At 54.9% G+C, this 25,457-nt stretch overlaps 4 protein-coding genes and 1 non-coding gene across 5 annotated transcripts; 1 reads left to right on the plus strand and 4 right to left on the minus strand.

Annotated features, from left to right (window-relative positions):
* Positions 1–1,547: 1,547 nt before the first annotated feature.
* SLS55_004733 (uncharacterized protein) lies at positions 1,548–2,920 on the minus strand (the record flags this gene model as incomplete). The annotated part of the gene is made up of 3 exons (XM_066776188.1): positions 1,548–1,972; positions 2,026–2,608; positions 2,663–2,920. The coding sequence occupies 3 exons, from the start codon at positions 2,918–2,920 to the stop codon at positions 1,548–1,550; spliced, it is 1,266 nt and encodes a 421-aa protein (XP_066634069.1).
* A 4,873-nt stretch (positions 2,921–7,793) lies between these two features.
* Positions 7,794–7,897, minus strand: SLS55_004734. Its single transcript has one exon. It is a non-coding gene; the product is annotated as a tRNA-Ile (tRNA).
* A 1,901-nt stretch (positions 7,898–9,798) lies between these two features.
* Positions 9,799–13,966, plus strand: GDE1 (Glycerophosphocholine phosphodiesterase; the record flags this gene model as incomplete). The annotated part of the gene is made up of 5 exons (XM_066776189.1): positions 9,799–9,934; positions 10,020–12,313; positions 12,797–13,091; positions 13,141–13,541; positions 13,616–13,966. 5 exons carry the CDS (start codon positions 9,799–9,801, stop codon positions 13,964–13,966), a joined length of 3,477 nt encoding a protein of 1,158 aa, XP_066634070.1.
* Positions 13,967–15,291: 1,325 nt separating this feature from the next.
* On the minus strand, positions 15,292–17,796 carry PPN1 (Endopolyphosphatase; the record flags this gene model as incomplete). The annotated part of the gene is made up of 3 exons (XM_066776190.1): positions 15,292–16,981; positions 17,031–17,574; positions 17,634–17,796. The coding sequence occupies 3 exons, from the start codon at positions 17,794–17,796 to the stop codon at positions 15,292–15,294; spliced, it is 2,397 nt and encodes a 798-aa protein (XP_066634071.1).
* Positions 17,797–19,737: 1,941 nt separating this feature from the next.
* On the minus strand, positions 19,738–25,387 carry hrp3 (ATP-dependent DNA helicase Hrp3; the record flags this gene model as incomplete). Its single annotated transcript, XM_066776191.1, has 9 exons — positions 19,738–20,011; positions 20,064–23,433; positions 23,488–23,767; positions 23,818–23,861; positions 23,911–24,237; positions 24,298–24,385; positions 24,444–24,470; positions 24,522–24,946; positions 25,381–25,387. The coding sequence occupies 9 exons, from the start codon at positions 25,385–25,387 to the stop codon at positions 19,738–19,740; spliced, it is 4,842 nt and encodes a 1,613-aa protein (XP_066634072.1).
* Positions 25,388–25,457: the final 70 nt, after the last annotated feature.

The following is a 25,457-nucleotide window of genomic DNA, read 5'->3' on the forward strand; positions in this document are numbered from 1 at the left end:
AAGAGGTGATTCGTTGCTTTTGAAGAAGGGTGTGTGAAGATAAAAGAAAGGCTAGTACGGAAACTAAGCAGACTATATATATACGTACCAATAACGTAGACCGTAACAAATCTAGTTATAAGCCAACGGATACAAACGCATTCATGCACCCCATTAACAGTTCCCCTTCACGTAGCCACAGCGAGTGACAAAAGAACTGAGCCCTCGGCCCCACCGAGGATGATAATACATATGATGTAATATCTCTGCGAGGCAGATGCGGGTGGACTCAAATCTTCCGTAACTTGCTATTCAGCAGTACTCTGGGGGTTGTTTTGTCCACACGAAGTAACGCGGACTGAGCAGGCACGGTACCACTGTACCACGTTTCCCTTGAACAAATGAAATGGATTTGGCTGCCCAGGCTATCACGCAGGACACACTTAGTGCTGCAGCGAGCGAAGTACGTGGACCAATTTGGAGGGAGAAAAGCGGTTTGCTATCATCATTTTTTACGATCTTCTTCAGATCGTATGAAATCTGATCCTCAGCCCGACACGGTGCCTGGCAGCCGAGGACATTAACTATTAATCAACGTCGACAAGAAAGCCCTTATTTGCGAAAGGCTCTCGTGCCCCCTTCTTCTTTCCAACAGATATTTTCGGATACAAGAATTATATGTGTGTAAAAAAAAGGAAATCGCTTCCCCTCTTTTTAGATTTTAGCCGCCGCTTCCCTTCCCATCTCCTCCTCTGGGTTGAAGAGATGAGACAAAGGCCAAAGAAAAAACAAGAAATTAGATATTTACTTGACGTTTCTGTCCAATTGTTCAGAACAAGCATCCGCTGCCAAAACTCTTCTGGCAGCCGAGGCCACAGGACAGCATTGATGAGCCGCAGATGCCGACCACGCTGCAGCATCCGCCGAACCTGGAGCCCGCGCACGTCGTGCCGCCGTTGCGCGAGCCACACAGGCCGTTTGTACTGGCCTTGGACGTGGCGGTGGGAGTAGTAGTAGCGGTCGTGGCGATGCTGCTGGAAGCAGTGGGCGACGATGCAATTACTGTCGAGCTTGTCAGCGTCGATGCTCCGGTGTTAGATCCTGTGGCCGGGTTGGAGGAAGAGGTTACTGAGGAAGTGCCACAGGTGCCAAACTCAGAGTTGCATCCGGTGCCGCAGTAGTCGCTCGTGGAGCCACTGTCAGGGTCGAATCAGTATTTTGCATCAAGCAACTTCGCAGTTCAGGGAGAACTTACCACCAGCCGGCAGCGGAGCAGCAATTCCCGAAAGTCGAACCCGCGCAGGTGAAACCAGTGGTTCCCCCGCAGGTCCCATCGGTAGACACCTTGAGATTGGCACCAGATGTTGGCGACGAGGCACTCCCAGAAGTAGAAGAAGATGAAACGGAAGAGACTGTAGTAGAGACAGTAGAAATTGAGCTTACTTGACCCGTGGTGGATCCGCAAGTTCCAGCGCCGGCCTGGCAGCCAGCTCCGCAGTAGGCATCAGTCGAGCCACTGGTGTGAAAATCAGCATACAACGCACTTGAGATGCTTTAGCCAGATTCACTTACCACCATCCAGCGGCAGAGCAGCAGTCACCAAAAGTCGAGCCCTTGCAGGTCAGGCCGGTGGTACCACCGCATGTAGCATCCTCAGAGATCTTGGTCGCGGTGGCAGTAGGAGCGCTCGAAGTGGTGGTGCTAGTGGCGGTGGCGGTGGGGACAGCAGAGGTGGCAGAGGTGAAAACACTTCCACTGGAGGAACGGTACCAGTTCGCCTCGTCGTCGCCAAGGCACTCGCCAACGGTGACAGCAGTGTAGCCAGCAGCCTGGAGGGTCTGGAGCATGTACTCAGTCAGGTTCTGGGCGGTCTGCTGGTGAATATCGTGAGCGATGGAGAGGAAGTCGTTGCTGGCGGCATCCTTGCCAGCGAGAGCATTGGCGAAGTTGTCTTTGGCGTTCTGGATCTTGTCCGGCGTGGTGTTGTCATAGTCTGAAGCTTTGTTAGCAGAGCGTGTGGTAATATACACATTCTCTTGAACGTACCATCAGTGTCCAGATCGAAGTAGGTGACGTGGTATCCCAGAGCCTTCAGGTCGTCCTCGCAGCCGGACTCGGCGGTGCAAGAGGAGTACGGGGGACGCATGTAGGTAGGGAAGAAGCCAAGGATGTTCCTCAGGGCCATCTCGTTCTTGACCATCTGGTCCTTGCGCTGAGCAGAGGTAATGGCGCTCAGGTCCTGGTGACTCCAGGTGTGGGAGGCGATCTGGTGGCCCTCGGAGTACATCCTCTTGATGACGGTGTCCCAGCCGTAGGCGGCGTTGTCGATCTGGCCCTTGCCGTTGTTGTTGCCGGTGATGAAGAAGGTGGCCTTGGCGTTGTACTTCTTCAGCACGTCGAGCATGCCGTCGGTGTAGATGTAGGGACCGTCGTCGTAGGTCAGGGCAACCTGGCCGTTCACAACACAGTCGTAGATGCCAGCGCCGCCATACTCGACGGAGCCCTTCAGGTCACGGGTGACGGAAGAGGTGTTAGTTCCGGCAGGCAAGGCATTGGCGTCACAGCCCGGCCCATAGTTGAACTGGCAATCCGGAGACATGCAGTACTCGGTGCCAACACCACACCATCCCTGATGCTATGTCAGTGGAAAAGGCGGTTGAAAGGAGGATTTCTTGCAACCCACAGCAGCAGAGCAGCAGTAGCCCTCGTTGCAAGAGCCAAAGCCCTCGCCACACTGGCCGTCAGTGCCGCCGACATCCTGGCGCTTGATGGGAGCGTGCTGGTGGTCGGCCTGGACGGGAAGGGCAGCAAAGATGTTCCTGGCCTTCAGGTCGGCAATGGCATTGCGGCCGAAGAGCTTGGGGATGCCCTCGGGCCCATCGCCGTGTGCGGAGGCGACGGCGGCGACGGCCGTGGTGGCGAGTAGCGAAGAGAAGTGCATGATTGCTATGGGCGGTGGTTCGATCCGGCGAGTTCAGGTTGAAGAAAAGCGATTGACAGTGAAGCGCGCGCGTACAGCAGATCTACGCGCCCGGCGAGAAGAAAAACGAGGGACGAATGGGCACAAGCGAGTGGATAGGGAAAAGGGAGTGAGCCGCGGGGTGAGCAAGTGATATATTAATGACACTGAGAAGCCAAGGTGAGGTGGCCAAGGAGCAGGACCGGCGCAGGGGCCGGGAAGAGCTGTGGTGTGGAGATGGCCGCTGTCGGTGGTCGCTCGCATTGCCGCAACGGGCAGGGCAGCGCCTGAACGAGCCGGATGTGCGCCGGGGATGTGCTGCGCGTGCGGAGCGGCCATGCCTGAAGGCGCCTGGTGCGGTGCTGCCTAACTGCTTCTTTCGTTGAAACAGCGGGCGCTTTGAAGGCCAGTAAACGCGGCTGGGCAGCCCCAAGCAGCCAAGCCGCCGATGCCGCGGCGCACGCTGCATATACGACCGCGCCCCCGGCTCAAGCCTGCCGCTGCCAGGGCCGGGCGGCGGCAGCGTCAGCAGCGGCGAGGCGAATCCAGCCGTGGTGGTGATTGGGCTGGTGCTGGGAGTCGTGGAGATTCGCAGACGAGAGCCAAGCACACGCCAGGCGGCGAGCTTGGGCGCCCGCTCGTTTCGCCATTCTCGTCGTGACCACTGCCGAGCGCGTTCCTGCAATCCCTCTATTTTTAACCGTGTCTGCCGCTCTGCCGCAACTTCCAGCAGATCCGCCGTGTCATGATGGCCTCTCCACTCCACTCCGCGCGATCTGAGCAGGATCGTCGCCGGTCTCGCCAACGACGCAGAGCCCGCTCCGGCTGCCGTGCTCCCATCCGAGTGCATGCTCCACTCGGGACGACCTAGAACAACTGCAGTCGACAGGAGGCGCGCACTGATGATCGGCCATGCGCGCAGCGCCGGAAAAGAAAGGTTCTCACGTACCGTGTGCTCGTGCCCTGCTGCTGTTAAATCCGTGACGTTCGCACCGACGTCAAGAGTTCAATTATACTTCGACGTGGTGAAACAATAGATCTCAGTTTTCGCGTGTCGCAGCCACGCCCACAAACCCACAAAGCCGCCCTTGAACCCACGCCTCTGTTTCACTCCTATCTGATTCTTTCTCGCCAATGCGCAAAAGCTATGACGAGGCGCGCCGCTGCTGAGCGGATCCACGGGTACCACGGGAGCGGCATCGTGAGCGATTCCGCTGTTGCTGAGCGCTGCAGGCTTACGCATGTCCAATTTGACTGCTCATGCGCTCCCCCCTCACCATCCCAGCCCTGGTCGCAGTCCTTGCCCGTTTCGATTGGACCCCTTCCCCGTCAAAAGGGCAGCTTCTCGGATATAAGCATCCTTTGTACTATGTATACCGACACTTCCCTTTTTTTTTCTCGCTTGCTATCCTCCAGTCTGCAAGCGACGTTGCATTGCTTCCCATCGCCTGACTAGGCCGTTATAGTAGGTGCATGAGAGCGAATTGCGGGGCGGAATCTTGACAAGGAAGCCTCTTTGGTCTCCCGAGCAATCTTGCTTTTGCCCCCGTCGCCGCAGGCACAGTGAGTGACTTGCATGGGCCGCAAGCCGGGGTGTCTCGGGAAGCCATTTTCGTCCAATTAATGCTGTCGTATCCCTGCGCACTGTATGCTGTAGCATCTAAACAAAATCCCTCGAGGCATCCCAGAGACTTCCTACTCGATATCCACCCCAGCCTACAACATGCGTCCGCTCCAGCAAAATGGCATTTTCTGTCCTGTACAAAGTCCAGCCATGGGGTATATCTGCGGCAAGTGAAATGTTCCGAACGCCTTACAGCCCGCCATGCTTCTCTTGGCTTGCACGCTCATCGCCGCCACTCAGCCCTGTGCGACCCACGCAGAGCCAAAAACAATGTCATCTATCGCTGTGTTGTGCTACCATGCACCTCGACGTGTCTTACTTTTTGACAATCTTCAGTAGCGGTGCGATTCTCGCCCTTCGGCTCAGTCCCACCCGGACCGGCACCTTGCCCTTGCCAAGTGGCGACGGCTTCGCGCATCCTCCTTCTGCTGCAGCCTTCTGGTTCGCCCAGACTTCGTGTTCCTCGCTCGCCTTTCCTGATGGTCTGGAAGAGCCAAGAGCGGGGGCTGCGTCATCTGCAGTGCCAAGCGTCGCTTCTTCCACTCCCCCTTCTATTTTCTGAGAGTCATGCGACTTGCCGCCCTCCAAGCCCGTATCTGGCTGGGTCTCATGAGACTGCTCGTTTTCATAAGATGGAGGGGCTTTGGTGGCTGTCTGTAATTCGTCCACGTCGGTTCCGGCTGCTCCTCGAACCTCGTTCTGCGTGGCTCGCGGCCGGCCACGACCTCTTTTCCTCTGCTTAGGCCCTTCCACTTGCTGCACCTCGTCAGCCACACGTGCAGAGCTTGCTGGCGTCGGCCGAACCACGGGTGAAGGAAGCCTCTCGTGAAGACCATCATCCTTGAAATCAGGATCATGCAGTTGTTGCTCGGTGTGAGTAACAAATTGAGCTCCATCTTCGTTTTCGCCAGCCGATGGCATGACTTGATGCTGCGTGCCCACCTCGTCCAACTGACTTTTCTCTGTCACGCCAGTAGCATGTTGCTCGTCCGCAATCGCGTTTGTGGGCTCTTCATGACGCTTCCTCGGTGGCCTTCCTCTTTTGCGCTTTTGCGTTGGTGCATTGCTTTGAGTCTGCTCGAACGCCGGCAACGGAACGTCAGCCGGTGGCGCTGTGCTTTCTTCTTTTGCCGGCACACTGGTCTCTTTGGTGAACGTTGACTCTGGCCGGAAGTTATTGTGTCCCTGAACTGCTATGGCATCACCGGTTTTGCGACGCTTCGTCTTTTGCTTTGCTGCTTTCTCAGGTAACACCGAGTAGTCGGGTTCTGCCACGGGCGAGCGTACCGACCTCGAACGGCTGGGTCTCGGCACGTATTTCTCCTTTGGCAATCCGATCGCAAGATCATCACTGTTCAGCACATCGCTGGTATTACTTTCTTGTGCTTTCCTGGCCTTCGAGGCTCTGACTGCATGTATAGACTCCTGTATCGACTGTTCGACTACCCTTTGTGAATTTGTGATGTTGTCATCAGTTCGAGACGACCTCCCCTGTCGGGGCAAAGCTTTGCTGAAGCTGGGCAACGACTCTTCACCAAGTTCGTCGCGCTCGCCAAGTTCGTCGCAACTTGATGGATGCGCACGTGAATACGGTGTGGTTCTTGACCGCTTGGCTGCCGTCGTCGACCTCGATGTCGGGGAAGGATTGCTCCCGGTGTTCAAGGGCTGAGATCCTGCTTCTGCGAATGCTCCTGGTTTAGCTGACTGGCTTCGGCTTTTGCTTGCATGATGACGCTCCTGGGACTTGCCGATGCTGTTTTGGCTAGACTGCATTGCCCTCTGTGTTCAGTCAGCGTCTAGGCAAAAGCAGAGGAAATATATACTGCGTATCAGTCTACTCACCTCATTGCCTTCAAGAGAGTCAGACCACGAAACAGAGGGATTTTCTATAAGCTTCGCTGCGACCCTGGGAGAACTGGGGTACCGATTTTGTTCATGCTCCGCGCGAGCGGCTTCTAGAAGCCGCTGTTGATCTAAGGTCGCATCTGGGACTGTGCTCGACATCGTCATGGGAAACATCACAGCCGGGTCATGTCCTGCGAAATCCTCCCGTAACGAGGACGGCATCTTGGGGAGAGTAGCTTGGTGGTTCACAGCCAAATACTCTTCAGAAGTCTGTAGCAGCGGTTCATCTTCATTCAGGAGATTGAGACCGCCGCGCTTGCTCTTGTGTTGTGTTGTGTCGTCCTGTTTCATAGCCTCAAAGGCATCGTCTCCTCCGCCGAACAAGCTGTAGTCCCCCCGGTCTGACTGCCCGTATGTCTTCGCAGACTTCCTCCTGTCGATCTCCTTTGTTCGCGGCGTACCATGGCTATCGAGGCTCGAAAGGGTGGATTTGCGTTTGCGTGTGCTTGTGGGGGAGCGCCAGCGGGTGGTCCCGTCAGGGCTATCTGTGGTGCCGTTCGGAGCAGCCGATTTGTCTATGACGTCCCTGTGGGCAGCAGCAATCTCGCGCCGCAACTCTTCTGCAATATGTCAATCGGTCACACTCGTCACGAAAGTGACAGCTAGCATACCCGTGGAGCCCGTGCCGGGTAGTGACTTCTGGGAATGGGTGGGGGTCTTTTCGTTCGGTGGATGGATGGGAGCCGGCGAGCTTCCTCTGTTGGCAACAGGCGAGAGAGAGCCAAAGTCACCCTCATCATCGGAATCCTCGATTATGTTGCGCACCATGGTCCATGGCCGATGTTGGAGTGCAATACGCTGAATGTTGCGGGGGAGTCGCGACTGCGGATCGGGGAAACGCGCCAACGGAAGTGACGACCCGCCAAACGCGCAATCACCTGATCAACCAGAACACCAAGCCTTTGTAACCGTCAGACACTCTCTCGCCACATATGGAGAATCCGACTATTTTAAAGCCAACCCCTTGATGCAACGCCTTGGCATATATATGACATGCTATACGGTAGAATTGATTGGAGTAGCTACCCCAGCATCTAGAACCAGTGCGGAAGTTCAAGTACCCCGGCCAATCTGCTAAGCTTATAATCTAAGTCGTGTTTCGCGTGGAGGTAACACTCTCGTCTTATGGATACCTCTTTGTATCTCCGAGAAAGTAAAAGAGAGCGCTAACAATAGTTACTCTGCGGCTCGCCGTAAAAGCGCTGGGGGAGATAAAAGGAATCAACCGGGCCAAGTATCTCACCACCTCCCATTCCCAGCACTCGTCCTCCCACAAGGCTACCTAAGGGACTAGAGAGGACTAGAGGGAAGCAAAAAAGAACAGGATGGTCACTACGAGGGTCGAACTCGCGACCTTGGCGTTAGCTATTAGTCCACTAGGTGGACTGCCAATATTAGCACCACGCTCTAACCAACTGAGCTAAGCGACCTATTGTGAGGTGTTTCGATGTACAATTGAGAGCCGAAGGAACCCAACGTCTGGAAAGGCAAAAATTGAACGGGATTTATATAGCGTGCTTGTCTTGGGCTCGGGAGGTTGTAAAGACGCTGTGTTGAGGGTTGAGACTGTTTGGTGAACAAGTAACCTTGGCAAGATGAGTGGGACCTAATGATATTGTAGCAGCACACGTTGGTGGGTCGTCTCCGCAATCAACATGCGGCTCGTATTCTCTCGGGGTTTTCAGCGTCATGTCCAAGGCTCGTGGAACCGGGATTTGAATCGTATCACCCCGGCGTTGCTGGGGGTGCTACAACTCATTGCATCCAGGAGAAACTGGACCCATCTCGCCATGGCGAGACTCACCGGTTGTGGCTCTCACGTAGCGTTGCTGAGCCACGTGGTCCTCGATAGCTCGGCTTCGGCGGGGTTGGTGTCTGTGTGTGGATTTGGATGTCGGGGCCAGGGCTCAGAGTGGCCCATACGTCAGTCACCAGGCGGCGGCGGAAAGGTCCCCGGAGAGTGTTCGGGAGATGGATGGCGGATGTGCAAGCGCAAGATTATCTGGGTACTGATGAACGGTGGGGCGGCACACCGGGGGCCGGTCGAGTCGGCTGTGGGCTGGTGCTGGACCCTTAAACACATGAGTCGTGCTTTCGTACGCAGGATTTTCAGCGGGCCAGGTGGGCTCAAAGAGTTTTCGCAAAGTGGCCAAAGAGGAGATGTAGTAGGTAGATGCGGCGAGCCGGACCGGTGAGAACAGCGTGACAGCGTGCGAAGAAGGTGGGTTGTGCAACGTACCTGCCATACCCCGGTCCCGCCCCGCCGTCTTCTAGAAGGGCTGCTTGGCGTTCAGCACCGTCGTCATCGGCCAAACCCACCCCTGTTCGCGCCAGAGGCAGCTGAGGGTCGCACTCGTGAAGGCGCAGCCAATTGCGGGCGATGCGTTGGGTTGAGCAATTGATCGCGTGCAGAGTTGCTTGTTCCTGTGCTTGTGCTTGCCAGGTGCCGGGTGCCAGGCCGCCGCAGAAGAGGGGCTGCAGCGGAGGGGCACATGCGCATGGGTTGACAGCAGCAGAGGGACGGGGAGCACGCTGTCCTTACCAACCGCATGCTGGGCCGCGTTGTGGTGACGAGCCGTGACTGGCGGAGAGGGCGCTATGGATCCGCGCACTGCAGCTGGAGATGGCACTAACACGCGCAGCAGCCGCAGCGCGTGCCGCCGGAGTCATGCTGCTGCCGACACGGACTGGCTGATATGAAGCGCGAGAGGGCGCGTGAGAGCAGTTGGCAGGCCGGCAGCTCGACAACCGCGGCTTGTTGGCGATAAGCTCTGCGATAACAGCATCTTCTTGTGCTCTCCGGGAGCCTCGCACCCCGCAGCCGACACTGCGCATCGCCCTGTGTCCCTTGACTGGTGCCGCGCTTGGTATAAAGCAGCGGCGGACGGTGAGCGCTTCCAAGGCCCCTTTTCTTTATAGCAGCCGGAACTGCGCGGCCCCATGCTCGGTCACTGACATAAGCCTTGCACAATGCGCGACAGACCAGGGCTCGGCGCTGTCGTCGCGCTCGTCCAGTAATCTGCGCCGCTCCGAGCACGACTCTCCACCACGCTCACTCAACACTCCAAATCTGCTTGCCACGCCACCCCTCAGAATTCCAAGGTTGCCTCCCTCCTTTCCGCGAACGGGCCTTCGTTGGCGATCCCTTCCATGCGCTCGAATGGCTCTGACAAACCTCCCCGGTCCCATAAACAGCTCCCGCTCCCCTCCCTCTGCGCCGCGCCCGCCTTTGCGATTCTCTCCTTAACCCATACCCCTCCTTGCGCGCCCCGCGGCCGAGCACCTTTCCACTGGAGCGTCAGCCGAGCGGCGCCTCGGAACAGAAGTCAGCATGAAGTTTGGTCACAACCTTGCCCGCAACCAGGTCCCCGAATGGGCTTCCCACTACATCAACTACAAGGGCTTGAAAAAGCTCGTCAAGTCGGCGGCTGAGGCTGTCAAGAATGGAGCAGAGGCAGATCTGGCGGGTGAGCATGCGCTAGAGCTTGCATAGAGGCCTCACGCGCCACAAGGCGCATGTGTTGTAAACCGGCTGCTAACACAGGAGGGCAGAATTTTTCTACTCGCTCGACCGCAACCTCGAAGATGTCGACGGCTTCTACAACAAGAAGTACGCCGAGTCGGCGCGCAGGCTGAAACTGCTTCACGACCGCTTCGGCCAGGCGACCCTGTTCTCCGACGGCATCGACAGGGATGAGTTGGAGGACCTCGCTGGCGCCCTTCTTGAGCTGCGCGGACAGTTGAGGAAGTTGCAGTGGTACGGCGAGGTCAACCGCAGGGGCTTCGTCAAGATCACGAAGAAGTTGGATAAGAAGGTGCCTAACTCGTGCACCCAGCAGCGCTATCTGGCCACAAAGGTCGACCCCAGGCCGTTTGCTACAAACCTCAAGCTGCAGCAGGATATGAAAGCCATCAATGACTGGCTTTCCGGCCTTGGTGAGGCTAAGGTGTTCGACGATGCCAGCTCCGTCCACTCCACTGCCTCGCTGAAGAGAGTGTCCTCGAAGTCCGTTCTCAACCTGCCCTCTGGGCTCTTAGATACGCTAGACCAGGCCATCCGGAATGATGACGCCTCAAGACTGGAGGAGCTCCTCCAAGAAGCGAATGTGGGAGAGGACAAGGCCGGCCCTGCTTATCAGAAGCTGCTCCTAAACCTCCTGCAGCGCTCCGTCTCTTCCAGGTCCCGCCAGTGTATCCAGAAACTGCTGTCTCAGCTTACTTCTCTCGATGATGAGGACGACCTGAACAAGCGGAACTGTATTCATAGACTGGTGATTGCTATCGGCCGTGCAAAAACCAGCGAGGTTCAGAGCGGCGGTCAAAGCCAGAGTGCGGGATCATTCCTTGGAATCCCGAACGATGCCGCGAACTTCATTTCCCCAGCTGAATCACCAGTGCATCTGCCTCCACCGGTCTCCATCACCGAGCAGCAGTCGAACAAGCTGCTGGGTGCTGATGACGAGTCTGTTCTTGTACTCTCCTTCCTCCTCGACAGCTTGAAGCCCGAGCAACGCCCTGCGCTATCGGCGCGGGATTCCTACGGGAGGTTTCCACTCCACTATGCTGCACAGTATGGCTTCGTCATCATCTGCAAGATCGTCATCGAGCATATGCAGAAATGGGGCCAGTTTGATGTTTCCCGCGGAATCGACTCCCCAGAATGGCATGACTCAGACGGCTACGCGCCTCTCCACCTCAGTGTCATTGGTGGTCACCCATTGACTACCAAGACGCTCTTGGACTCGGAGAGGTGGCAGGACTCTGACGAGAAGATGTCCATTCGGAAGTCGGTGTCCAAGTCTGGAGCTGTGTTATCGCTCGCCGCAAAATCCAACTTCGTCCAGATCGTAAAGCTCCTGGTGGATGCTGGAGTGGACATCAACTACCAGGATGAACAAGGCGAGACTGCCTTGCATCTTGCAGCCCGATACGGCCATACCGCGTGCGCCAAGACCCTCATTACTGGAACCTCGGATCAAAAGGCCAACGTCGAGCTTGCTGAGAACGCTTTTGCCTGGACTCCTCTTTTCATCGCCTGCGTCGATGGCCACTTGGACGTCGCCAAGCTGCTCATTGAAGCCGGAGCGGATTTGGAAAAGGCGGATTTGTCCGGATGGACGCCTAAGGAGCATGCAGCCTTGAGAGGCCATTTGGATATTGCGAATGTTTTGGCTGAGCTTACGCCCCCTCCCGCGACCACGGACGAGAATCAGGAGCAGCAGCAGCCTGTTCGTTCGGAATCGCCACCCCAATCTTCCATCGAGGAGAGGCGATCCAACGTGAACAAGGATCTCCGTGTACCGGAACCTATCAAGACTTTCGGTCATCGTTACCTGCAGAAGGAGAGCATGGTTCTCGTCAGTCTTGGTAGTATGGACATGCGGAAGCACGTCGAGCCCGTCAAGCTTGACGATATCCACATCTCTGATGCTCACGCGACTCAGCTTGATACTGCCCTCTCCGTCGTGGTCTCTGCTCAAGGAGCGTCCGGAGAGCCAACGGTCATCGACCTTCCGGTTCAGGAGAACATTAGTACTGACCCCATAACCTTCTCTACCACAGATGCCTCCAAGGTCAAGCTCCTTTTCGACATTGTCCCTACCTACGCTGGTTCGAAAGAGCGCGTAGTCGGACGTGGTGTTGCCATGCTTTCAAGTGTCAGGCAAATGGTCGGCTCTGCAAGGATGAACCTTAAGGGCGACATCAGCGTCCCAATTATCGCTGCCAATACTCTGGAAGTCATTGGATGCGTCAACTTCAACTTCCTCGTCATTACGCCTTTCTCCCACCCCAACCTGTCTATCACGGAGAACCAAACGTATTGGAGGAGTATGGCGTCGACGATGGTCATTGGACACAGAGGTGAATTGGACTTTGGTTTTCTACCCCCCTGCGTATTCCTAACTTGTTTGAAGGACTGGGCAAGAACCTCGCATCTCGGAAGTCTTTGCAACTTGGCGAGAACACACTTCAGGTAGGGCACACATCAGATCTAGCGAGGGCGGAAACTAACGGCACACGCAGTCTTTCATTGCTGCTGCCAATCTAGGAGCATCTTATGTCGAGGTATGTTGTGTGCGCATCCATTGATTTTGTATATTGCTGACTCCGCACAGTTTGGTATGACCATATTGCTTGCCCTGATGGATGTTGCTCATACTAACGACGTGAAGATGTTCAACTGACTAAAGATCACGTCCCCGTCATTTACCATGACTTCCTTGTTAGCGAAACAGGAATTGATGCGCCTGTGCATACTTTGACGCTGGACCAAGTGAGTAGAAACGACACGGACTGTTTCAGATAGGCGATGGCTGATTCTCTATTAGTTCCTCCACGTAGGCGAGCAGAAGGACCCTCGTTCTTCGAGGCCGTCGTCGCCTGTCGAGGCCAAAGCCGAGAACAAGGATGTCGCCAAAGCTCGGGCCCGACCACGCTCGTACTCCGTCGACATCAAGAAGGAGAGCCAATCGGAACTTAACGAGCGCATGAAGCATACGCGCGATTTCAAGACGAAGGGCTACAAAGGCAACAGCCGTGGCAACTTTATCCAAGCACCCTTCACCACCCTTGAAGAGATGTTCAGGAAACTTCCCGAGTCGATTGGCTTCAACATTGAGATGAGTAAGTGCACCTACGACGGTCTCAATCCCACTATTACTAAACAAGATAGAATACCCAATGCTGCACGAATCCGAGGAGCATGACATGGACACGTACGCTGTCGAGTTGAACTCGTTTGTAGACACAGTCCTGAAGAAGGTGTACGATCTCGGCTCAAAGCGCAACATCATCTTCTCGTCCTTCCACCCCGACATTTGCCTCATGCTGTCCTTCAAGCAGCCCTCTATTCCTATCCTCTTCCTCAGTGATGCGGGTACCTCTCCCGTCGGAGACATCCGAGCCAGCAGTGTTCAGGAAGCGATTCGCTTCGCTTCACGCTGGAACCTGCTCGGTGTTGTCACTGCGGCGGAACCCCTGGTCATGTGCCCACGCCTGGTCAGAGTTGTCAAAGAATCTGGCTTGGTTTGCGTCAGCTATGGCACACTGAACAACGACCCCGTCAACGTGCAGGTAAGAATCTCGCCATTCCCAAAGAAAAGAAAAAAAAGGGGGAAGAAACAGTACTAAAAGATACGCCTCAACAGCGACAAGTCAAGGAAGGTATCGACGCCGTCATCGTGGACAGCGTCCTCGCCATCCGAAAAGGCCTTACCGCGCACGAGGAGGAAAAGAGGGCGAAAAAGGAGACTGCCGCCGCTGTTGCGGCCGCCCAGTCCACCGGAGCAAACGGCACCGACGGCACAAGCGACGCCGCCGCTGCCAACGCGGCTACTGTCGCCTTCACCAACGGAACTAGCGGCGGAAATCAGAGCAATGGTTCTGACAACGGCGATCTTCCCCCGGAAATCGCCCGTATTGTCGACACGGTCAACGGCGTACCCATCTACGCCACCAATGGCAATTCTGACGAGCCTGTCAACGGTGCCGTTTTCTAGAGATAGAAAAGTAATGTAATTCTGAAGATGTTGGTTTTCCTTTTCCCCGAAGCAACTTGTCGACCTTTTTCTTTCCCTATTGAGCGAGGGACCTTGAAGAACCCTTACCCCTACTGTTCTCTCTAACATTGGCTTTTGATGATGGTTGCTGCTAGCTTTCTCGGGATATACCCTCGGTCCGCTTCAACACGCGGGCGGAGTTGTTCTCATGTTTTTATGTTGGGCCGTAGGCGGACATCTGACTTTTTCAACGAGGAACGACAGAGACGAGGCAACGAAAAGCGGCGATGGTTGGAGCATGAGTGAGCGATCATCCTTTCTCACTTATTGCTATCTTGCATTCCCACCTACACAGAAGCACGCATCACCCTTTATTTCTCCCTAGCATACGCTCTAAGCAAAGGCGAAATCGGGGGGTAGTCGTGCTGATGGTGATGGTGGCGGTAGGCGTTATCACTTTTTTTTTTTTTTTACAATCTTTGTCGACGGAAAAAGAAATACACGATTCCGTGACCGATCAATCTAATATTTCTACACTTACTTGACCAACTACACATGTGCAATCAACTCTTATGCTCTTACAGCGGATGAAAGGAGAAATTAGCCCGGCCCTCTAAGCCTCACCGATGACGTTACCACCATTCCTACGTAGACAGTCGAGTCTAATACTGATTAAGGTATAACTTTCAAAACGTAGTAGATACGTCTAGATCTTATATTTAACGATCTACAAAGATAGTATATAATCTATAAGACGGTCAGTTTCTTTTATTGATCCGCCGTAGTAGGTGATGGAATATTTAAGCCCTCTAAGCTCCTTATGTTTAACTACCTGAAGAAAGAGGGTGTCGACCTTAAAACTCGAGCGTACATACATGTATGTATCTAAAGCTTACATTTACATCTTGATTTTGGATTCAACTACCTATGAATATAATGCACTATCTGCGGGAGGACCAATTTCTTTTGTTACCCGCTCTTCTCCCTTCCACTTCTATGCTCTCTGTACTTATCTATGAACGACATATCCGAACCCCCACAGGAACAAACTCGAAGAAGAGACTGCGGCCGCCATCGTATTTTCTGCCGTTACGAAGATCACAATCATGTGCTCATGTAGATCTCAACAGCTTAAAAAAATGAAATTGGGAAAGGAATAGAAGAAGTTGAAAAGCAAGCATCCGTCCAACGCCATCCGTGCCTGCGCCCAGAAGTCCAACAGAGCCCATGCACGCTATGCCGATCCGGGAGGAGACACACCCAAAAGGAGGGAATGAAGAAAATGGACCCGTAATAGATGGAACCCTGCATATGAAACCCGGCCATCAAAGTTCGCCGTCGCCCAAGTCCACATTGTCGGCAGACGGTGGCGATGGCGACTCGTACGTGACGTCAGCCTCTGTCGGCCCTGGAATCCAGCCGAAGCGCTCGTCGATCTCGTCGCGGCTCATGGTTCCCACGAAGGCGCGCTCAATGAAGGTATACCAGACGTGGTGCTTCGGGCCTTTCTTGCGGTGCTTGTTCTTCTTGTTCTTTTTCTTTTTCTTCTCGGCGTCCACTTCCTCATCCCAATCTTCTTCGTCATCGTCGGTCTCGTGAACTTCGTAGTACTCATTTTCCTCTTCAAGAACGTCCTCCAACTCCAAGGTCCCAGCATCCGCCTCTTCAACGCCGCCCAACTCCCGTGTCTTCTTGTTCCTCTTATGATTCTTCCCACCACCGCTGCTCTTCTCGTTGAAGTTTCCAATTCTCCTCGCCAAATCAATATAACTTCGCATGGTTAGATCCTTCAATTTGAACGGATCGCTCTTATTGTGGGTCTGGTAGAAGACCTCAAACTCGAATGGCAGAGGGTGCGGAGTCGGATGCTTCGGCTTCTTGCCGTGGTGCTTGCCGTTGCGCCAACGCTGGGCGCCGAAACCGTCGCCGAAATCCGCATCGTCGCCTTCTGTATAATCAGCGTACAGAAGAGAGGTTGGGTTGACGGTAGTGTTGTCGCTGGCGGCGGAGCTAGTAGTAGCGAGGTAGGCGGCGGACTTGAGGAAATCGTTGTTCAAACGAGTCAAGTTGGCGAAGTACTGAGTGTAGCCGACGAGAGACAGGGTTTGCGGCGAATAGGCGGGACCTGGTGGCGAGGACTTGGAAGGCGGCTTGGGGACGGTGAACTTGTACTTCTTCTTCTTGTGCTTCTTCTTCTTCTTAGAAGATTCTTCATGCTTGGACTTTTTCGTCGAGGAGAATTCGTCGTCATCGTCCCCATCTTCGTACGCATCCTCCAAATCCCTCTCGAAGATTTCTTGAAGGCGTTCTCCAGGCACATGTCGAGGTTGTTCCAGACCTCCGAGACTTTCCAGGCCTGTAATATTATAGTCGAACACTCTCAGGGTTGGGAAGTAGTTCGGAACAATGGAGGGCCCGATAAGGGAGTAGCTGAAACGCTCCCCCCAGGGTCCGCCGATCTCTTCCAGGAAACGGTCGTTTCCCTTCTTCCCCTTTTTCCACCCAACAAAGTCCTGCAGTCTGTCGAGTAGTGGCTCCTCGTAATCATCTTCTTCTGTAGCCTTGGCGCTCTTCTTCTTCTTGGGACTGGGCAGGTTCGCCCACTCATTCCGCAGATCCATCAAGTAGTCAGGAGCGCCCATTATCGAGACGTCGCTACTCGGGTCCAGCGAAATGTCCTGCTTCAGCGAGCCCTTCATCTTCCCCTTCTCGGTAGACGGCCTGATATCATTGAAATCCTGCAGCTGGAAATGGTCGATATTCATATGGCCATACAGCGACGCGACTATAACGTCGCGGTACTGACGCTGCCACAGAGCATATTTTTGCCAGCAAGTCTCATCCCAGCTCTGCTTGTTCTCGGTGCGGGCGGGAGGTACGTGTCCGATCAGCATGGCCTTCATGCCGCGCTCACGTAGGATCTGCAGCTGGATGCGAAGCCATTCCATGTGCTCGTAGCCTGGTTCAGACTTCATCGCGCAGCCATCGACAGCAGAGTTGGAGTCGAAGAAGTACCTTGTCTCATATCAGTACCCAGGTGCCATACGTGCGCAAGCGAACTCACATGGTGTTTAGGCTGAAGACCGCCAGTTTGTTCGGGATGACCTCGACCTGAAACCAACCGCCTCGCTGAAATTGATGCCTCTGCTCCTCCGGGATCATGCTCCGCCACAGATTCAGGTAGGTCGAAGTCCAGCGATTGGGGCCCTCGAGGAAAATGTTATGCGGCAGGATATCATTGTTTCCGAACGTCGGGACGATGGGTATGATGAAGTCGTTGGTAGGGTCGTCGTCGTCATCGTCGGAACGGGCGAAAACCTCCCTGAACTTGCTGTCGATGAGCTCGTTCAGCTGGATGACCTGCTCATCGCTGCGCGGGTACTTCTCGTCGTTGTCGTGGCGGGCCGAGTCGCCGGTCCAGATGATAAAGTCGATGTCGTCGCGGATGTTGTCGCGGATCCAGTCAAAGGTTGCGTTCACCAGCGTCAGCGGGGAGTCGCAGCCTGACGTCTCGGCGCCATAGTAGCCTGCTGGGCCATGGCCACGGTGGCAGGCGCCGTCCTTTGAGGTGCTACCATAGGTCTTGTAGAAGGGGTCGGGGTGGAAGTCTGCGAAGACGGAGTCAGCATGCGACAGGAGGTCGAACGCGGGGGCGTCGATTGCGTACCGGTAATGTGGAGAAATTTGCCTGTTAGAGGACGCGAATGTGACGACGAGCGGAGAAGCGACTTGCTGCCGGGTGCTGCAGGTACGCTAAATGCGCAGGCCAGCGAGGCAATCAGCGTCGAGGCGAGCGCGCAGGCCAGGGGCAGGGCGGGCCGCACAATCATGGTGCAAGAAAAGGCAGAAGGACGAGAGAGCAAGCACGCGGCAGCTTCGGCTGGTTGCACGCGCTCTATATCGTTCTCTTGTCGCAGGCGGAAGTGCGACGGAGGCGCAACTTGGCAGGCGCGCGAGGCACGTTTCTTCCTACGACACGAGCATAGGGCAGGCGCGGTGATTGGCAGGCTGGGCCCATGACGTTGCGGTCAAGCGAAGAGCCACCAAGGTGCTCAGTGTCCACCGCCTCATCCGTCGCGAGCAGCCCAACGTCGCGTGGCAACCTCTCGCCCGGTCGGGTGATGCAGGCTGCAGCGCTCCATTCTCTCCGTCTGCAGCACGCGAGCCGGCTTATTCGCGCAGGTCACACGGCTCAACGAGACCCCTTGGCACGCGCAGCAGAAACGCCTCGACGGGTTTTGCTGAAGAACCGCTGGGGGAAGGCCCGACAAGGTGTCGACATCCGGGAGTTCGGCATCACCACCACCGCAAGCGGCCAGCTGTTCCGCCCGCTCTTCTGCTGCCACGCAGCACTTCACATTAGTCAGATGCTTCTTGCATTTGATAACGAACCGAACGATCATCATAATGCACCATCGCCGTCCTCAGCTGCAACCCACAAGAATTAGGCCCACCCGCACCTGCCGCATAACCTCATCTTCTGTCACCTGCCGTGGAATGAAGTCTGCCGTGGCACACAGCCGGTGCTGGCGGATCATTGTTGCGTCTTTATTTCTGTCTTTATCCCCGCATGATTTTCTTGCCCCGCAATTCGAATTTCCCGCGGGCTTATGTGCGTGAACGTGGTACGCTTAACGCACCTTGGTTGGACCAACCGCCCTGTCTGCCTGACCTCCCTACCACGCAGCTGATCCCTAGGCTTTGGCTGGGGCTTTTTACCCCCAAACTCTGGCACGCTTCAAGCGACGGACAAGTCCAGGCTAAATCTATGAGTGACTGCGCACCAATGGTCATAGCCACGACAAGGACGGCGAAAACGCCGGCTAGAGACACTGTTTCACTTAGTAAAAAAAAAAAAAAAGGGAAGCGTAGGAGGGATCACCGACGGCACGCCGCAAGGTCACAAGCCACTAATAATAGAAGGAAAAGAAGAAGAAAAATAAGCCACCGCTCAGGCGAACAGAGGGTCCTTACGGCCTGGCCCGGTCAAGACCGCAAAGCGTCTTCACCAGAACGCCAGAATGTGATCGAAGCCCACCTCTGTTCGAAGTTACCTAGTGCACTTGCCCCAATGATCTAGCACATATTTCCCCCCGTAAGACTTTCAGTTCTATGGCGAAGCTTACGAGTACATACTACCAGCCATGTCACCGTAAGAGCTGCGGATTATTTCAGCACTGTCCACACATGATCTGTGAATGCACATGAATTGTGATGCTACATGTAATTATAGTTTTTTTTCCCCCATGTGGAAAGGCTTCTTGGAATTGCCCATCTGGGGTCACACCGCCCTTTGACAGGAGTGAGACTGTATCAAAATCCTATGATATGGTGAGTCACCTTGAAAATAAAAACAGTAATGCTGCCACATATGCCTGCTTTCTGCATGCCCTGTGTCCACATCTGCGCAACCAGAGGCTGGGAAATAAGAGAAGAGAAAAAAAAAAAAGAAATGATGTCCTCGGCCTCGCCAGGCCCCTTTCCCATCTGTACCGAGCGCCTGTCAAATATGCAAGCGACGTTGTGGTCATGAAGCCAACGAAAGTGATGCAGCCCATCATATGAACGCAAGCCCGACGAAACTCCTTGATACTGTCCACTGCGGGCGTCTGCCCGCAAATGGATGCCCACGAGGAAAAGAAAAATGGAATAGACCAAGATACCCAAACACCGTGCTATGCTTTGTGGATGCAGAGATCAATGGCAAACATGCCCCCGCCATAGCTTATGAAAACGCCGTTTCCCATGCCTGTGTATCTGAAGTGCCATTGTCACGTGGCTTTTGCTTCCTCCCCGTTCGTCACCTTGTCTTTCTCCTGCTCCCTACTCGCACCTTGACCCTTTTCTTGAGACCCAGGCTCACTCCGGACCTTATGCTCCGGCTTGCCGTCCGTCTTGGTATGTTGACCATCAGCCTTGGCCTTGTCGTGTTCGCCACCGGTCGTCTTAGACTTCTCTTCGGATATCTTAATCTTTTGATACATGTCATTCAGCTTCGACCCTTCGACACCCTTGCTGGGCCAGAAATTGTTGGCAATGAAATCCCTGAATGCTGTTAGTGCTTGGGTTGCGCAAAAGCTTAGGTAGACGGTCTTACCATAACCGAGCCTTTTCCGTTGGGCTCGCTCTTTCCCGCAAGCCCTGAGAGATATACTGTCCGACCTTCTTGAACTCTCTCTTCAATGACAAAGACCTTTCCAAACGATCAGGCATCTTTTGAGGTGTGCACTTGACAAGGGCATCGAGATTCTCTTGCACAGGCTTGAGCAACTTCGCCGACTGGCTGTCACGACCGGAATGGCCGTTCAAGGCGCTTGGCTCGCGACGATGATGACTCTCACTTGAGGGACGAGGCCGCTCGTCAGGCCTGTGGTGTTTGTGCTTCGACTTGTGCTTGTCGTCAAGCTCACCACTGGCCTTGCGGCGGATCTCGGGGGTCCCGTTTCGGTCGGGCTTCTCGGAACGACGATCCACACTGTGGCGGTGCTCGCCGTGACGGTGCTCGCCATGCCGGTGTTCACTGTGACGATGGTCGTGACGATGCTCGCTGTGGCTTTGGGTGCGGTGACGAGCCCTGTCTGGGTCGCGATTGGCTTTGCGCATGTTGGCAGGCCCAGGGCTAGCAGATGCACTTCCTTGCTTCTCCGGTCGACGCGAGGCGCTCCATTTCTTGTTGTTGCGATGATGGTTGTCCAAAGCTCTTTTCGCCGCAGCGTTTGTGCCATTGGAAGCCTTGTCCTTCAGGACGCTGATGAGATAATTGGCTCTGCGAACAAGGTGGACCGCGCCCGGTGATTTGGCGTTCTTGTCTTCGGCTTTGCTCCGCTCCTCTTTCTTATCCACGCGGTGCTCCTCGAGAAAGAATTTGTCTTGCATGCCGAGCTCTGCATCATCGCGAATGGCGACCCACGAGCCATAGCCATGCCTGGATATGCCAACGGCAAGCATTCCGTCCTCTCGTGCACCCCAGGGACAAGTGTAGTGGGCAGGTTTCGAAGCCTCTGGGAGTCGGAGATTGCGCCAATCAGAGGCTGCAGCAACAGCTTCTTTGATGAGTCTCATCTCGTTTGGCCGCTCCAGAATCGTCTCGGCATTGAGTCTCTTCACGCCCTTCCAGTCGAACAGGATGGCTTTCTTGTCCTTCTTGGTAAGAATCTTGTTGTTCTCACGTGCCATCGCCTCGTTCTTTGCTTGCTCCTCCCTCAACAGGTCTCGACAGTGGTCCATCACTTCTTTCAGGGTTGCCTTCACAACCTCTCTGTCGCGGTTTGTCAATTTGGCTTCCTTGATCATTTCATCCCCACGCTCCTCGATGGATCCGAACTTCTCATGAGCACGGATAAGGTTTCGAATCTCCTTCTCGGACAAGGGCCGTTTGGGGTCGTCATCAGGGCTGGATTCGTCACCCGATTGTGCAGCTTCTGCAGCCTCCTGAGCAGCCTGGCGAGCTCGCTTCTTGGCAGCGCGTTGCTCGCGTTCCTCATCGGGCGCCTTACGTTTTCTGGGTTGGCTCTGCTCGATTTCCTTTGCGAGGAACTCTTCGTCTTGCTTACGCTTTTCCTCCGCCTTGAGCTCTTCAAGTTGATCTTTGGGGATGATGTCATCCCACTCAAGATCAAGCTTGACGTCAGTGTACTCAAAGCTTTTGAGGAATTCCTCGCCACCATCAGTGGTGATGCCCTCAGGCTGTTCCGTTTTGTGTTCCTCGGCATTCTCCAAGACAGCGTCAATGTCGAGCTCTTCCAGTTTCCTCTGGTTTCCAGTTTGCTCGAACATCTTCTGACCACGCTTCTTGAGGATGCGGTTGATGTCGTCAGATGAGGTCGGCTCTGCGACAGCTCTGGCAGCTCGATCGAAGGCCTCTCTGTCGCCTTTGTCGGTGACGGCGCGCTGAATGGTGATGTACTCGAGCATGAGCTTGTTGCGCGCTCGCTCGAGAACTTCCTCTTCAACAGTGTCCTTTGACACAAGTCGGTACACTGTGACGGGGTTCTTCTGACCGATACGGTGAGCACGAGCCATAGCCTGGAGGTCAGCCTGGGGGTTCCAATCGGAGTCGAATAGAATGACGGTATCGGCTGTCATCAGGTTGATGCCGAGACCACCAGCTCTGGTTGAGAGCAGGAAGCAGAAATCCTGACTCTCAAATGCATTGAAGTGGTCGATAGCTTGCCGCCGTTGACCGGAGGTGATGGTACCGTCCAGTCTTTGGAATTGGTAGCCGCGGAGCTGCAGATAATCACCAAGGATATCGAGCATCTTGACCATTTGGCTGAAGACAAGCACACGGTGGTTGTCCTTCTTCAACTTCGTCAAGAGGCGGTCGAGAAGCATCATCTTACCGCTGCTGGTAACAAGCGCCTTGAGCTGCTCTTCCCGGCGGTAGTTACCTGCAAGCATGCGTTCCTCGGCACCGGCAAACATGTAAGGATGATTGCTGGCCTTCTTCAGCTCCATCATGATGTTGAGTAGTGACTGCTTTGGGCCCTTGGCACTTGCATTCAGGGCGGCGTAGTTCCTAGTCAGGATGTTCTTGTAATACTCGAGCTGGAGATCAGACAATTCGACACGAATGATCTTCTCCGTCTTAGGCGGCAAGTCGTTCTCTACCTTCTGCTTGGTCCGGCGAATCATGTACGGGCTGATTGCATTAGTGAGCTCGGCGATCTTCTGACTGGCCGATTCTGACTGCAAGTCAATGTTCTCATCGACCTCGATCATCCCGGGCATAATGAAGTCCATTAGGGCAGAGAGCTCGCCCAAGGTGTTTTGCATCGGGGTACCGGTGATGAGGAGTCTACTTGGTGCCCCGAAGTCCATCAGCTTAGCGTATAGCTGAGACTCACGGTTCTTAAGTCGATGAGCCTCATCTACGGCCATGAATTGCCACTTGATTTGCGAAAGGAAAGTGGAGTCGGCAAGAACGAACTCATAAGTCGTCAGGAGCACATGAAACTTAGTCCTCTTGGGGTTGCCATCGACAAGCATTTCGTACTCGCGGATGATTTTTCGAGAGGCTTCGTTGCCGTTGTAGACAACGTAGTTTATGTCAGGCGCCCAGTTGTCGAAAGTCTCCGCCCAGGCAGGCAGGGTCGAGAGTGGAACAACTACCACAAACGGCCCTTGTTGATTACGGTCATGTCGCAACCAATTCATGAAGGACACTGTTTGTACTGTCTTGCCAAGACCCATTTCATCGGCAAGAATGGCATTCTCTCCCTTGCACCAGTGATACGCCAAGAAGCTCACACCTCTCAACTGGAAGTCTCTGAGCTGGCCAAACTTGATGTAATCGGGTTGCTCGCGGATAGCGACGTACTTCCGACGCGTGGCAAGGCTGGACTCACGCTTGTCGGAGACGGGAACCTTCGAAGATCTGTCGAGGTACCGGTCAATCTGCTCTTGTGCAAGCTGACCGACCAGTGATGCCGGTTCCCAGGTAGATTCCTCATATGGGAGAGCTCTCCCTATAGCAATGTGTCAGTGTTTGGGATTACGAAGATGGTGGGGATGGCAAATACATTTCACGAGATATTCGGTTTCTTCCTCACCCTCCTGGGAAGCAATGACCCGTTCAACGTGCCGTGAATCCGCATGGAGGTCTTCGACCTTCTCACGATCGAGGTTCCACTTCTCTTTCTCTTCGGTAGGGACCTCAGGGTCCCCCATGATCATGATTTCTTCTAGGACGATCTTGCGAAAGTAGTTCTCGACTTTCCTGAACCCTTTGTATCCGGACAGTGAGGAGAACTCCTCATACGTAGCGTGGAACGGCGCCTTGCCAACCCATTTCACCTGAGCCTACAGTTAACAAACATAGTCCGAACGACGGTGGGTGAAGAACGGCCTACCAGGTACTCGAAGTCATATTTTGACAGACTGTTCATCTCTCCGTCTGTTCGACAGTTAGGTGTGTCAGTTCAAGGGGTGGACCTAGTACTGACCAGAGTCTTCTCTTCGCCGATGAAGGATGATTCTGTCAATCTGCGGGCTGTCATCCTCCTCGGTAGCGACCCAGTAATTGGGCGTCACCTCCTCCGATTCCTCGCTGAACATATCATCGTCATCTTCATTGTAACTCGTGACCTTCGCGGCATTACGCGTTGAGAAACGAACTTCGGCCTGCGAGGGCGGTGCTCGTCCCGAGGCCACCAGGTGTCGGTGTCTTCGCTGTTTCTTGGTAGGAGCTTGACGGCGACCGCCGACATAAGCGTCAGAGTCGGATTCAGATTCAGAAGGTGAAGGAGGGTCCGGAGACGGACGACGAGAGCCTAAGAAACAGTCAGCTCGGCCACGAAGTTGAGCGATCGACCAGTCCAGTGACAGCATACCTCTGGCGGGAGCAGTTGTTCTCCTCTTCTTCCGGCGGGCATTCATGGCATCAGAATCAGAGTCGTCGTCCTCGGAGCTGCTGTCAATCTGCGGAGACGTGTCAGTGGGAGTAGGATTGGAGATGCAGGCGGGGAGGATAGCATACCACGCGACGGTTTGCGCGAGCGCGGCCCTACGGCAGAGTTCAGTGAAGAGTCCAACACGGCTAGTTATGAGAACGCACGCTTCTCCTGAGACCGTAGAGCTCTGGATTCTGGTTTATGTACTCATCATCTTCCACACTAGCTTTCCGTTTCCGGTGTCTCTGCGAGTCCTCCGATGATGATCGATCAACTTCTTCGTTGTCTGACTGGACAGGCGGAGTCTCCGACTCGTAGTCCGCGTCTTCTGAGCCCTCTGCATCTTCGCTGCGGGATGAGTCCGACAGCGCGTCTACCTCGTTATCCTCATCTTGTACGGGACTCTGGGCATCGCTGGATGGCGATAGAGCTACGGCGGCACGGTTCGTGGGGTCGGACAGCTCGCTTTCGCTGGGTGCGTCTTCGTCGTCGGCGTTGGTCACATTATGTGCTAAGGGAGAGCCATGACCGTTGACTATGGGCAAAGAGGTGGTCGGATTACCCGGAGAGTGCATGAGGATGGACCCGGCTAGATGGAGGAGATGGTCAGCTCGGTTTCTTGATGGAAACGTGGCCCGGCGGAGTGAAACAAGGTGCATTGGAATCGGCGAGGTTACGCGACCAAGAATCATCAAAAAGCGACTTAAAAGGTCTTGATGATGAGGAGAAAACAAGGTCCGACCGCAAAATGATGCTCGTGATGACTTGAGGCTGGAAACGATGAAGGCGTGTGAGGAAGGGGTCAATGGGGCGCAGAGGGGGCTAGAGAGGGCTCTCGGGTGGTGGAATGCCGTAGCGACGAGGGTATACAGCAGTATACTCGACTATGCGAGCATCTGAGATGACGGCATGGTATATGAGGTAGAGTATGATGGCCTCCGCCGAGCGCTCCAAAGGCAGCGGGGCGGGGCGACGTAAAGCGGGCGTAAGAAGGGCAGGGTAATAGGAAAATTAGGCACATACAGGCCATGGCTCGAGGCTACCGGGTGGATGTGCACTTGGCGCGGGGAGGTGTTGTGGTGGGTGGTGGCTCCTGGTGT

The sequence above is a fragment of the Diplodia seriata genome (assembly GCF_021436955.1).
Source record: "Diplodia seriata strain FDS-637 chromosome Unknown scaffold_4, whole genome shotgun sequence".
In the NCBI taxonomy this organism is placed as follows: Eukaryota; Fungi; Ascomycota; class Dothideomycetes; order Botryosphaeriales; family Botryosphaeriaceae; genus Diplodia; species Diplodia seriata.